The sequence below is a fragment of the Sciurus carolinensis genome, chromosome 8, assembly GCF_902686445.1.
Source record: "Sciurus carolinensis chromosome 8, mSciCar1.2, whole genome shotgun sequence".
Classification (NCBI taxonomy): domain Eukaryota; kingdom Metazoa; phylum Chordata; class Mammalia; order Rodentia; family Sciuridae; genus Sciurus; species Sciurus carolinensis.
The window spans coordinates 138,764,428-138,778,969 of NC_062220.1; the positions used below are offsets into that span (position 1 = coordinate 138,764,428).

The 14,542-nt window shown below is 59.5% G+C and overlaps 1 protein-coding gene across 1 annotated transcript in view; it reads left to right on the forward strand.

The window, feature by feature from the left end:
• The window catches only part of Tmem132b (transmembrane protein 132B), a 339,703-nt gene that overhangs the window by 165,742 nt on the left and 159,419 nt on the right, over window positions 1-14,542 (forward strand). The window contains exon 3 of the mRNA XM_047559883.1: window positions 1,839-1,982. Coding sequence (XP_047415839.1) covers window positions 1,839-1,982 — 144 coding nt within the window. The remainder of the gene's footprint in view (window positions 1-1,838; window positions 1,983-14,542) is intronic.

Here is a 14,542-nt window from a genome sequence, read left to right on the forward strand (position 1 = left end):
CTGTAATCCCAGCGACTCGGGAGGCTGAGGCAGGAGGATTGCAAGTTCAAAGCCAGCCTCATCAACAGCAAGGCGCTCAGCAACTCAGTGAGACCCTGTCTCAATAAAACACAAAACAGGGCTGGGGAGGTGGCTTAGTGGCTGAGTGCCCCTGAGTTCAATCCCCGGTACCAAAACCAAACCAAAACAAAACAGAAAAACAAAAACAAAAACCCCAGGACCGCCGTGGGCGTGTTTGTGTGCATGCTTTTCAGAGCCTGGGGTGGCTTGCTGGTCCGGCAGCCATTTTTTAGAATGAATTTGACCCTTACACATATGACGGGATCTCCTGCCGCGTGTCCGGAAGCCCAGACAGTCTGGTCCGTTCCACCCCAGTGCCTGCCCTGCCCTCCCCCTCCGGCCCCTCCTCCACTGTCCCCCCTGTTTTCGCGAGACCCTCCCTGGTGTCTTCCTTTTCTCTTTCTAGCTTCCGCAAGAGGGAAGGCATGCGTGGGTCCTAGAGCGAGTCCAGGCGTAGCCCTCTGAGAGACTGGCAAACCCTTTCCTCAGCAGCCACATCTTTTCCATCTCCACCCAGCAATGCACGAGGCTCGGTTTCTCCACGGCCTCGCCAACTCTTTTCTGTCTTATTTTAGCCGTTGGGTGAGTGTGAGGTGTGGCTTGCTATGGTCTCGATTGGCATTTCCCAGTGACTAGTGATGCCGAGCATCTTCTCATGCGCTGACTGGCCATCTGTAGGTCTTCTGTGGAAAACTGTCTAGTCAAGACCTTTGCCTATTTTTTTAATTATGTGATTTGTCTTTTTGTTGTTGATTTGTGAGAGCTCTTTGCATATTCTGGATATTAGACTTCATCCGACAGTCATCTGTAGGTAATTCCTCCCAGGTCTCTGTTCTCATTTCACCTTTGCTCATCTTCTTTTAACCAGCAGCACCTTAGACCGTGTGGTCTGATTAGTTAACCTTGAGGGGATCTTGGCAGTGCTGGGCATGGCCTTACCATGCCCATCTTTGCTGGTCCTTCTCTGACCCCTCATGTGGGATTTCTCTGCCTTTGGCATTCCTTCAGGGAAAACCTGGGAGAGTCTCACTGGGCCTTCCCCTTGGGCCCACAGGTCTCTGGGAAGCAGGGGTCAGCCACATGGCCAGGCACCCGTGGCCTCCATGCACAGTTGGCTGAGCCTGCGTCCTGATGGCTCTCCAGAACTGTCCACACATCTGGGCAGCTCCCAGGGCTGCTGTTGGAGTCCCCACTGTTACCAGGAGAGGGTTCCATTAGTAGGGCCATGAGGGTCCGTTCAGGGGTGGGACACAGGAGAGACAACCCGACTGCGGACGCTCCTCTTTAACGGGGGCGCAGTCCCTGGGCCTGGTTCTTCCCGGTGGAACTGAGCACTGCCCAAGGGGTGCCAGCAGGACCTGCCTGTCCTCCTGCTAAGTGTCTGAGTGAGGACCAGCGCCCGCCCGTTCCTGGTCACCGCGCGCTCAGTGCTGTGGCCTCCTGGTCCCTGACAGGGTCGCCTGGCCTTCCCCAGCCCCATGGCTCTCGGCGACTCCTCCCCACCTGCAGGTGAGGAGCAGGGTCCATCCACCTGCCCCTGTGCCTGTCACGCCACATCAATCCCAGTGACAGGAAGTGACCGTCCCCAGCACAGATTAAACTCAACATGAATGCAAAGGGCCCCTGCTCCCGGCTCCTGTCTTCAGGCTCTTATAAAATAACAGGTCACTTTGTGCCCTCCCCAGGCCTCCTAGGGAGAGGGCCCGGTTGCCGACCTGTCCCTGGACGGGCCCGGCTCCTGTCTGACAGCGTCTCATCCCTGTCCTTCCCCCCCACAGAATCAAGGCGGCCGCAGGTGTGAGGATCACGGCCGTGAGAATCAGCAACGAAGACCAGTGGGCGGTCCAGGAGGAGGTAGACCACAGCAGCACCGAGACAACGGCCACCCTGGCCTGCGTGGGCCACCCGGACACCCAGGGCAGGTGAGCGCGGAGAGGCCCGAGGCCCGGGCAGCGGTGGGGCCGGGGCAGTGTGGGGAGCCCAGGCCGGTGCGGCTCGGTCACGGGACGCGCTCCTGCCGCTCAGTGCCCAGCTCAGGCGGCCCCTGAAGGGCCTGGAGCAGGACGCGGGGCCGCGTGGAGCCTGGTCCCTCGCTTCACTCACAAGTGCCCGTGCGGTGGCGGGTCTCTGAGCTGCCAAGTCGCACTGTGGCAGTGCTGAGTCCCCTATCTAGTGCTAGACGATGGTTGTCGTCGGCAACTGAGCCGTGAATGAGTTGGAAGAGCAGAGCTGGCTTCAGAGGCCACGGGAAAGTGGACATTTTTTGTGAGCAGGCGGGGCGGCTGCAGCTTTGGGGGACTGTTCAGCTTTGGGTGCCGTGGCAGGATTCCCCCCCCGGCGTCCCTTCCCTGTGGTCCTGCCCGTCCCCTCCCGTGTGTGGTGAGTCAGGTAACAGCCGTGCCAGGGGCACAGCCCACCTGATTAAGGCCGCCGTGGGCTCAGGCCTCCCTGGTGAGGGGCCAGCTCCTCAGCTGGGCACACGAGTCCCTTGTGTATCCGCCTTGTCACCCGAGGTTGTCACACCTGTTCTCTTCCCTTTACTCTCTGACCTTTCCGCCCGTGGAGGTCCACAGGCACAGCTATGTCAGTGGGCGGCTGGGCAGGTGGCAGGGACAGCCTGTCCTCTGGAGTTGGGTGATGTGGCTGCCTCTGCTTGGGGACCCCTCTGCCTGCTTTCTCAAGGGAGAAGGGGCTCAGGTCGAGTGCTGGTCAGAAGCCCGTAGGAACCACTGTCTGCCTGTCCGCGTGATCCAGACGCCTCTCCCTCCAAACTCGTCCTTCACCTCCGCTGACCGTGCCGCAGCCTCAGCTGGCCAGGATTTCTCTGGAAGTCTGTATCTGCTGAGCACCCCCAGATCCCAGGTTGTTAAGATCTACCCGGGTGCTGTTAGTGGCAAGTAATGGACTGTCTCCTGCAAGAGGCTGGGGACAAGATAAACCCTTCCAGGTCACATCCCAGTGACCCTCCTCCTCCAGCGTTCCACTAATCCATCCCAGCCTTTCACCGTCAGACGCAGGATCTGCTGAGGCGGTCAGAGCCCTCGGGATGGAATCCTTTCCTAGGAGCCCCCTCTGGACGGTGCCGCCCTGGGAACCAAGCCTTCAGGTCCCCGAGACTGGGGACTCTCCGGACCCAGACCACAGCACACAGAGGTGCTGGGCATGTTCCTGGAGGAAGCGCTCCTCTCGGGAGCTTGGCTCATCGGGCGGTTTTGTCCATTTGGTCCTATACCATGAGGTTCCCCAGGCGGGCGGAGTTCAGGGTGGACAGCACCCGGAGCGTGGGGTCGGGCCTCCAGCCTGCCTCACAGCCTGTCCCCATCTTGCCCAGGTGAAGTCCTCTCAGGCACTCTTCCCTCCTGAGGGAGGTGGTGGACACTGACTATGTCAGCGGCCATCTGCTGATGGAAGCTCTTCTTCCTAGACAGGCCCCGCAGGAGTCCTGGTCATCACTGGCCCTGGGGACATAAATCTGATCATGTGACCCCCTAGCCAACTGCAGCAGCCAGCCCTGAAGCTGAGGGGCTGGGATGGAGTGGGGAGGGGCTCTGGGGCCCTGGACACTGGTGGGAACCTCAGTTAGAGTGGCCAGGCATTTGCCAGTGTCAGGGATCCTGATCCCCAGAGCGCGCTGGGAGGGCCTCCTGGCTCTGTGTCCTTGGGCCCTGGGTGGGTGACAGTGTCCAGGGTCCATGCAGAAGGAGGGAATTTTGTTGAAATATGTGGTCAAATGGCAGCGCTTTAAACGGAGAGAGCCGCGCCAGTTCTTGGAGGTGGTTGTCACCCATCTGTTTTCTGAGAGCAGATCTGGCCCTTCCCTAGGAGCGGCCGGGGAAGGAGTCCTGTGATTGGCGGCTCCCGGCCCCTCCCCTCCTCACGTTTGCAGCTTGACCTCCCCTGGGCTGGAGAAGGGCAGGGATTGTGGTTTTGGCGTGACGGTGTATGCTTATCTGGTGTCCCTCTAGGATCCATCCCGTAATTTAAATAAATAATTGCTTCTTTTTATGCTTTTGTTGCGTTGCGATATCAAATGAGGTGTGAAACCCAGGCGCACGGACGGAGCCGGCCGGCTAACGGTGACTACAGGAATATATCCCGGCCCGGCGTCCCGTGGGAAGCTGTAATCTCTGGCTTGTGGCAACCTTGAGTGGAACTGACTTTTTAATAGAATATAATGTACAAACTGCCTGAAATTCGGCGATAAGAATTAAAAACGTGTCGTGCGGGAAGCCCGGCGTGCTGGGCTCGGAGGGCAGCTCAGGTCTCCATTTGAAATGTTTTAATGAAGACTCATTGTGCGGAAATGTGAGCGATAAAGATGAAACCGTAAGATAAAGGGTAGTGTTGCCAAAAGAGGGGAGAAAAGATTAGAAAAATAAGCAAATTTGGAAGTGTTCAGAACAGATAAGGCCGAAGCCACGGGAACGAGACAGAGGACGGGAAGCCACGTGTTACCGGCCAGCGGCGACCAGTGTTCCCTGGCTCTTCTGGCTGTGGGGACCCGGATCTCAGGAGGTGGGCTGCCACCTCCTGGGTGGCCAGGAGCCACCGTTTAGAGCCTCATCTAAACCCTGTGGGAGAGGGCAGCAGAGCCCAGGCTTTCTGCAGAGGGACAGGCACACCCAGGTGGCCGTCACCCTACTCAAGGTGAAGCCAAGATCAAAGCCAAATGCTTGACCTGTGCTGTAGGCTGTGGCTGGAAGCCTGGGACCCTCCTGCTGGGATTTCCTTGCCACTCCAGTCCATACCGCATGGCCAGGGTCCACTGGCTCCAGCACTGGACCAAATCCCAGAGATGTCGGCTTGGAAAGAGAAAGGGCCCACTTCGGCGTACAGTTTTGGAGGATTCTGACCATGGTTAGGTTCTGGGCTTGTGGCGAGACAGCACTCTGTGGCAGGGAGCGTGGGTTAGAGCAAAGCGTCCACTCAACCCCGGCCAGAACAGGGGAGGAAGAGGAGGCACCTGGCTTCAGGCAGCCTCCCTCAAGGCCATGTCCCACAATGCAGAGCCTCCCGAGAGGTCCCCCAAAGGTCCCCCACCTCCAGGACCAGGCTGGGGACCGAGCCTTCGACACCTGGCTCTGGGGAAGGTCCAGATCCAAACTGGGCCAGAGCTCATGCCACAGGGGAGGGCCACCTGTCAATCAATTTGATGAACCCAGTTGCTTTTTGGCGACGTCCAACCATTGGTCGTGAAACCAAAAGAGGCGCTAATCAAGAAAGCCACGGCGTCAGGAGTCACGGGTCACGTGTCAGGTCGGGCCTCCTGCCTGCTTACAGTTCATACCCAAGTGGAAAAGAAGTGGCAGTTCTGAGAGGTTCCTCCATGCCCGGCCGCTCCTCTACCGCCGCAGCTTCCGCCCAGTCGCTGCCTGTTAGTTCCCTTCCTTCTGTCGAGGGTTTGCTGAAGAGCCAGAGAACACAGGGAACATCTTAGCACGCCTCTCGGGACAACCGTGTGTGACGCTGTTGGACGGACACATCCACGAGAGGCGTGGTCCCTTATTCCATGTAAAGATCCTGTTGAAAAATCACATGTATGTACATTTATACATAGATCATACACATATCATATATAAATAAAATACGTATTGGGAGCCAGGACCCGGTTTAAAAGTCCTTCAGGAGAACACTTCCCACATTAGAACTCTCAGAGTCCTTGAAGTGCGTACCTGTTAATAGGCCCACTGGACGGATGGGTGAATAGAGGCCCAGTTAAGTGACCTCTCAGGGTCCCAGAGCCAGCCTGTGCGCAAAGCAATCCCACTCCAGAGTCCACTCTTGGACGGCTGCCCGAGGCTCTGCGGACGCGTGACAAGGGGCCCTTGCCTCCTGTCCCATCTTTCAGCTCTCTTGTCCCACTGGATGGGATGCTCAGTAGCAGCAGTGCCCAGTGGTCACCCAGCACGTGGACCTAGGCCACAGTGGCCCCTCCGAAGATGCTCCCACATTCTCATCTCCAGAACTTGTGAGCGTGATTTTTGGCAAAAGGCGTTTGCAGAGGTGATTGGTCTGGGCTCTAAGGTGGGCCCTAAGCCACCAGGAGGCGCTGCACCCAGAGTTGGTGATAAACCCATGGGACGAGGGGACAGGGATTCTGCCACAGGCAAGGAGGCTGAGGACGCCTGGAGCCACCAGGAGCGGGAAGAGGTTTGTGGCCTTCTGTGGCTGCAGCCTCGGGAACCAGGGCCGGGCCTTGGTGGATCCTGGCTGGGGGCTTGAACAGAGGCTGCTGCCTCCTGGATGCAGTCGGAGTCTCTGCAGCCCGAGAGCATGCGGATCTCTTGGACCCAGCTCCCAGCGGGTCACAGGCCCTGGCCCTTCAGAGGAACCTTTTCCCCAGGTGGCTGGCTGTGCTGCCCGACCTGAGCGCTGCTGGGGACGGGGACGGGTGAATCAATGATGCTAAACACCAGAGGCGGATGAAGGTGTCTGGTTCTTAACAATGCTGGGTTTGCAGGCGACGGGCGGAGAAACACAGGCTGAGGTTCGCCGCAGGGCTTGCTGGGGCGGAAGCCCTTGGAGGTCTCTGGGTAGCAGCACAGCAGTGGCACAGAATCTGTTCCTGCACCAGATTTCAGGAACTAGCGGGTCAGGGTCCTGTGAGCTCCCACCTCAGCTGCCCTGGTCCTGGAGAGGTTTATTTTCATTCCCTCTAGAAGTGGCAGCAGAGCTGTCCTGTAAGGGAAGGAGGAACCTCTCCCATCCCCGCAAAGGATCAGGTCTCAGAGGAAAAGAAAAAGCAAGGTGCTTTTCAACGTCCCTTCTTTTCCTAGCCGGGGCAGCGCCTTCGTCGTACAAGGGCTCTCACCTCAAGCAGGGTCGGTGTGTGACTGTGGGGAACCTGGAAAATGGCCGGGAATGGGGAGTCATGAGCACCCCAGCCCCTGGTTCAGCGGCGGCCATGGCCCGCCCTTTGGGTAGGGTGCCCTGTAGGTGTGTTCGCGTTCGTGTGCAACCCGCACACGCACGTGCCAGACCCGAACGTGCCAGGCTGGCGTCTTGAGCGCTGAGAGCTGGCGTCTCCGGCAGCCCCGTCTTTTCCCGTAGTTCTCAGGCAGGAAAGCCAGTGGGGCCCAGGAGAAAAGCCCAGATGTAAGCGACATTATTCCAGGTGACAGCCAGCTGGGCCCTCGTCACCCAGGGCGGGCTCCCGTCCAGCGGGGTCTCACTTTGGAAGGCCCCTCATGGGGGCAGGAGTGGAGCTGAGTCCGTCCCGCAGGCCTGGCAGCCGGTGATTCTGCGGAGCCCTCAACCCAGCGCCGGTGGTTGAGGCCGCTGGGCGCGGAGGCGACTTCTTGGAGCGTCTGTGCTGAGCCTCTCGTGAGGCCCTTGCTTCTCATTTTCGGTTGTTTACTTGGTGCCTTGACACTGGGGGTCCTGCTGGGATGTCACGCTCCCAAGCCGTCACCTGGGTGTCGTGAAGCAAGCCTGTCACGCAGCCTGAGACCTGGCTAGATCCAGGGCCTCTTCGACAGGAGCGGCCTCCAGGTGGCTGCCTCTGGCCCTGCCCCCAGCCTCCTTCCTCCAGCCTCCTGCAGAAGGTTCTCCAGGTGGACGGCCTGCCTTGGCTCGGCCACCTCCGCCCGCAGCCTGGTGCCTTTGTGGGGAGATGAGAGGCGGCACCACCAGGGGTTGTTCCCTCTCGGTGCCTCCGCACCCGTGTCTTTGGAAAGGACACTTGATTTGGTTTACCCGTTGGCCGCCCAAGTTGAAGGGGGAAGCCGTGCCCCCGTAAAGGCCTTCGGGATTCCTGTAGCTCCGCTTTGACCTGGGTGCCAACTGCAGCTCTTCTGAGCCCTGGGAACAGAGGCGCTGGCTCTCTGCATGCTGGGCTATGCTTGCCGGACACCGCGTCTGGCACGCAGTAGTGCAGAGGGTGCTGGCCCCGAGGGGCTCCCGTCCATCCCAGGGCCGCAGAGGCCCTGTGGCTGCAGGGGCAGTGTGGGCACGCGAGCCCTGACGTCACAGCACCGGTCTGTTCCCTGTGGCTCTGTGGAAGGTGACAGGAGGTACCTGAGCTGAATGTGAGGGAGGGCAGGCCGTGGGGACAGGGCTCCCAGAGAGGGCTGGGTGGGGAGGGGAGAGGAGCCACACAGAACCCTGGGGAGACCATCCAGGCAGGGGAAGGGCAGGTGCAAAGGCCCCGAGGGAAGTGGTGGCGGTGGGTGGGTGGGCGCCTGGGCAGCACAGAGACGGGCCAGTGGGGCAGAGCCTCACCTTCCCTAGGGCCGTCTCTGCACCTGGCACTTCAGTCCAGCAAACCTCTGTGGGTGCCACACACCTGCTGGGCACAGACGAGAGCCGTGCACAGTGTGTCAGGTCGTGACTTGAAGCAAGCAGGGGAAGCGGCAGAGTCACAGGGTGGCCCGGGGGCGGCCCAGGGGCTTCCCGAAGAGCAGGGCCTGCGGAAGTGTCGGGGCCGAGCCTAGAGAGGGGTGGACCTGCGGCTCCAGGGCCCCTGAGGCAGTGGCCCTGCGACGGCAGGAACCCCGTGGGCTGTGGCTCATGGCTGGACGCGGCCCCTGGTGGCCCAGGCCTGCTGCCTTGCTGGGGGACGGGCCGTGGATTTACGAGCTTCACCCCGGCCAGCTCAGCAGTTCAGTCCTGCTGTGCCACCTCGACTATGTAGCAGAGCAGGGCCTCGGCAGTGGCCAGGGCTCACCTGAGCTGCCCTGGGTGCAGCAGGCACGGGCGTGCCCTGGGCTCAGCTGACCTTCACGGTCCTCAGGGTCAGCTTTCCACAAACAGCTTCCGGCCTTAACACGTGTGGCCTGGGAACATGGGAGAGCACTTCCGAGTGGACAGCCGACGGGGCCGAGGCCACAGGCGGAGGCGTCTGCTCCTCAGCCTGAGGAGCGCGGGCAGGCCCTCTGTCTCTGAGGCGCCCCGGGAGGTCCTGCCCGGCAGCTTGGAGCCAGCCCCCCGAGGCTCCGCCTGGGGCTCTGGTGTATGTTTTTTCAAAACATTTTAAACATTACAGGGTCGCAGGATTTAGACCTGGCCGTGGAAATGGCCATTGCCTGCATCACTTTCAAAGGGACAGTGAGCATGTCCCCCGTCACTGGTCAGGGCCTTTGCTGAGGAAGACCCCCACCCCCAGGGCTCTTCTGGAAGGAGGCTCCCCTGGCCTGCTCTCCAAACCTTGGTTTCTGGAATGGTCTTTCCGTCCTCCCTCCTTCAAACCCCTCTGGCTCACCGGGGACGTCTGTGGTCCTAGCCGACTGTCCTCCCCGGTAGACAGCTATTTCTGTCTGCAGCCCGAGCGGAAGCTCGCTTTCTTCTTGAAGTCCACGAGGTAATCTGTGTCATTCTCTTTTCCTTTTCCACACATGACTGAGCCTTGGAAGGGGGTGTGCAAATCCAATATCAAGTGTGCGACATCGGGGGCGTCCTGGGTTCCTGTGGCTGACCACCACAAACCCAGGGCCTTGGGAAAATGCAGATGTATTCGTTCGCATTTCTGGAGTCGGAAGTCCAAAGTTAGCTTCACTGGGCTAAAATCAGTCATTGGCAGAGTGGGTTCCCTCCAGCTGCTCCGGGGACGGGTGCCTTTCTCCTCCGCCTCTGAGGCAGCCCATGCCCCCCGCTGGTGGCCCCAGGGCGTGCGGACCTGTCCATCACCGCATCACCTTGTTTGAGCCTGACCCTCTTCCACCCTCTAACGAGGACTGATGTGACCACATCAGGACCGTCTCCCCTCCTCCGATCCCGGCCCTTTTGCCATGCAGGCGACATGGCTGCAGGTTCTAGGGTTCTGGCCCCTGGAGTCTCTGGGTGCTACTCTGCCGTGCTTTGTGGTGTCTGCAACACTGTAAACGCCACCACGCAGCAGGCGGTGCCTGGGCCCGAGTGCCCTGTGAGGAGGCTGGACTGGCTTTCATCTGGGTTTGTCCCACGGGAAGTCCTGGGCAGGGGCCTAAGGAGGACAGGGCAGGGAAGCCAGGCCATGTTCCCTCTCAGTCAGGGTTCCCTCCTCTATTCCAGCTCCCACGGGAGGGGCGGGTGCTCAGGCCCCTAGCCCACCTCCGCCTCCCGGTAGCCCGGGGCGGTGTGGCTGCTCACTGCCTTGTGTTTCCCTGTCCCATCTGACTTCTTAGGCATCCTCTCTCTTGATGTTTGGTGCAATCCCTGCACTAAACTCCCCGTGAAATTCCTTGGGTGGCTTGTTTCCTGCTCCATACTGGCTCCATCCAGCCAGGCTAGGAGCCCTGATCCTCGTCATGATGGAACTAAAAAGCGGAGTGCAAGCCGGGCCTGGTGGCCACACCTGTAATCCCAGCCACTCGGGAGGCTGAGGCAGGAGGATCGCAAGTCTGAGGCCAGCCTCGGCAGCTAAGCAAGGCCCTGAGCAACTTAGTGAGACCCTGTCTCAAGATAAAAAATGAAGAGGGCTGGGACGTGGCTCAGTGGCAGAGCGTAGCCAGGCTCGGCCCCAGTGCCCAGCGCCCCTCCCATGCCCACACTGCTGCAGTGAGACTGTCCCTTCCCAGGGGCAGAGGGAGGACAGACTGGGACACCGACTCCTTTTCCCCGTGAGGCTGGCTGGAGCTGTCCTTCCTGAGTGACACCGGGGCTGGCGTGGCACCTCTGAGACCCTTGCTGGTGCCCCTGGAGCCCCGTCTTGCTCCTGAGTCGTGTCTCTGTGGCTCAGCCGGGGGTCATGGGACCATGCGGTTCCCAAGGACGGTGGAGACTTGGGACTGGCTGCCCTACAGCCCAGCGGCCCAGCACTCCCGTCCAGGGGGCACGAAGAGGGGCGCAGACACGCTGCGTGGGACCAGCTCCTGGGCTCTCTGCAGGGGCCGGTGCTGGACATGGCCCCCTGGTCACCAGGCAAGGACGCGCCTGCCCCAGGACCCGGGACTCAGGAACACCATTCCGTTCCCCGTGTGCTCCGAGCCCTCCCGAGAGCCGGCATGACGCAGCCCACCAGCCGGGCAGCGTCCCTCAAGGTGGAGACCATGTGGCCGGGAAGGAGAGGTTGAGAGGACGCCCCTGGAGATGGGGAAAGGCCCGGAGGAAAATGAAGCCGGGCGAGACTGGAGCCGTGGTGGAGGGAGGGGACTTTGGAGTTGGACCCAGGCACAGGCAGGACACCATGAGAAGACCGTGGTGAGATCAGAGTGGTGGATCCACACGCCGGGGAGCCCCAGGAGCACCAGCGCTGTCCGAGCTGGGGCAGTCCGGCTCCCTGCCCTCCGGGAGAGACCGTGCTGGCACTTGATGTTGCCCTTCCAGCCGCCAGAACTCTGGCTCCGGGAGACTTCCACGCTGCCCCTCCTTCCGCTGTCCCCCTGCCAGGAGCGCAGGCTGTGGCTGACCGGGGGCCATACCCTGGCTGGTGTGGCTGTAACGGGCCTTCTCCAGTCTCAGAGTGACCTCCCTGGGAGAAAAGGCAAGCCCATTCTGCCACCTGCAAGCGGCCTCTCTGGGCACCAGGGTCCTCTCTAGAACACAGGCGTGTTCGGGTCTGATTCTGGTGGGTGCAGTTGGGCCACTCAGCCGATGGGCCTTGACTCTGAGCTTCTAGGAAGGAGAGGCTCAGACAGGACTTACACGCCAGGCCACGGCTTTGCCTCCCTCTGCCTGGGAGGAAGTGCAGGGCGGGAGGGGAGATCTGCCCCTCGGCCCAGACTTCTCTCCTGGGCTCTGGTGTGAGCCTCCCGTGTGCTCACTGATTCCGCTACTCGCGGGGCTGAGATTCTGGTGTGGCGTGACCTCAGCCCCGGCAGCTGCTTAGTGAAGGGGTGGCCATGGGGGTGGCCTCTCCCTGTTGACTCCGGCAAATGCTGCTCTCAGCTCCCTGCACAAATTTTAGTGGGAACACCTGCACCAGTTCTTCGAGGTATCTGCCCAGGGGCAGGGTTGCTTGGGCATGCAGCAATTATGTTTACCTGATTAGCAAAATGTCTTTCACGGTGGCCGCCCCTTTAATAGTCCCATCAGCAGAGTTATGGTTTCTCCACATCCTTGGAGATGATCAGGAAAGCAGCTTGGACACAGGCCACGGCACGGAAGGCCCTGGAACATGGTGTGGAATGGAAGCTGCGGCCATAGGAGGTCACATCTTGGATGATTCCGCTTTGGGGAACTTCCATAGCAGGCAAATCCACCCGGCTAGCAGGTGGCTTAGTGGGTGCCAGGGGCTGGGGAGGGCAGTGGGGGCCAGTGTCCCTGGCCTGGGGCTTGCTTCTGGGGAGAGGGACGGTCTGATTGTTGAGCGGAGGCGGCTGCATGTGGTGGCCTGACCTGCGCCCACTGCGACCTGGGCTCCGAAGTGACCAGCGCGTGGATTCTGTGTTCTGTGTTTCACCACAACAAAGCCAGCTGAGAACCGAGAGGGGGAGCAGCCTCTCTCCCCAGAGGCCGCCCGTTATGTGTTTTGGGGTCACCGTGCAGGCTGCAGAGAGGCCATTTCACCTTCCGCGGGGTCTTTTAAATTAGACCGCGACATGAGCAGCCTCACTCGCTTTACTGAGACTCTCAGAGAATGAAACACATTCTCGGCCATCCAGCTGTCTGGAAAACGCGTTTCCACGTGGGTAGTGATGGTGTGAGGCGGGACCCTAGCCAGTTATGTGCAGCTCGGCAAGAGCGTTGCCCTCCGCTCCCGTCGGGTTCAGCTCTTACGGGTCAAGGGAGCGAAGCCCCGTCGCTGTTCCGGTTTAGCTCTGGTCTCCCCCAGAAGCTCCCGTGAAGGACAATGCTGGAAAGGTCCGGGTGAGGTGCTCAGGTGGGGGACCTCGACCCACTCGGTGTGTTAGCCCACTGGAGAGGGTGAACTGGGGGTAACCAGGCAGGTGGGGCGGCGGGAGGAGAGGGGCCCCTGGTGTGCGTTTTGTCCCTGGTGGGCTGAGCCGAGTCTCTGTGCCTCCTGACTCTCCTGTCCCCAGCGACCATCCTCCACCACGCCCTTCTGCCATGAGGTGCCCCTGGCTCGGCACAGAGCCGTGGAGCCGTGGAGTCTGCAGACCGGGGCCCCCGAAGCTGTGAGCCCACGATAAGCATCTCTTCCTCTAACTGCTGCTGCCAGGTCTTTGGTCACAGCAGCGGAACAGCTGACGGAACCAAACGCTGACTGCTGAGAGCCACGTGGCCTGGAGAGACCAGATGATCCAGGGTGCGGGGCACGCGCCGCGTGGGCAGGTGCGGGGCCGAGGCCACCGCTCGCGGCTTTCCCCTCCGTGGACGAGCTGGCGTCCTCCTCCTTTCCTTCTGAAAACTCATGAATTATTCATTTCAAGCACACTTAAAAACACAGGGAAGATTGTAACACACACCCACTTATCACAGCTTTATCACAGCTGAATATTACCCCAAATTTGCTGCAGAGCTTAAAAATAAAAGCAAAAGCAAAGCTCTTCCTGTCGCTCTCTCCCTCTCTCTCCTTCGTTAACCCCCATGCTGATTTTTGTGTTTATTGGTCTTAGGAATATTGATGAGCTCTTACTGCATAGGTGCCTCTCCACAGGCAGCGTGCTTGGCGTGTTTTCCGACTTGGTGTGAATGGATGGCGAAGGGAGGATCATTCTGCAAGGGATCTCCTTCGCCCAAGGCAGCCTCTCCCAACCTAGTCCCTGGGGATGCGTGGAGCTGCCCGGTTCTTCTGTCCTGGTGCCGTATAATATTCCACGCGTGGACGTTCCATCGCTGACTTTCTCTTTGATTGATGGATGGCGCAATTTAAAACCTTTGCTTTTATAGATTTCAGTGCCCACTTTTGTACACGGAATCCTAAAAATTTGCACTTGTTCCTCTAGTGGGCAGTGAATTTTAAGTGGAGGGTTGCAACCCATTAATGAAGTTGTCGTGATGAGCATAAAAAAGGAGGAACAGATCAGCACAGACTAGAGAGTATCACAGCCCAGAGCGGGCACTGAGAAGAGCCACTGATTGGTGAAACTCCAGTGGGCTCGAGGTGACAGAATGAGAAGCCAAAGCCCTGGGGTCTGTACCGAGAAGGAAGCTGCCGCGTCCTTGGGTTTACATGCCTTCAACTTTCCATCTCCTGCCCAAACTGGTACCCAAAGTGGTTGCATCAGTTGGGAAATTATGTCTGAGGTTCAGAGGTCTCTTGGCTTTGGGAGAGGAGAGGATTTTCCAAGAGGGTGGTCCTTCCAGGACTTGCTTTGGCTGGGTGCTGTTCTGGCTTGATGTTGTGGATCTGCTGTTGGTGTTTTGTGGGAGAGAACATCATGCCACTTAATTTCTTTGCTGTCAAGAGGCAGAATTAAGTTATTCCTCTTTTTAAAAGAATGACTCAAGTAGGGAATAATGGATGCAAAACGAGGTAGTTAAATATCGGCAGAGAAGCTGATGGATTGGCTGTCACTTGGATCTTGCCGTAAAGGGAAGAAAAGTGATATTTAATCACTTTCAAAAACGAAACCAATGGTGATGAATCTGATGCCTTTGGAGGGTGAGTGACTCATCAGGGCTGTGTCAGTTTCCAGTCATAAAGGAACTGGTACCTCCATCT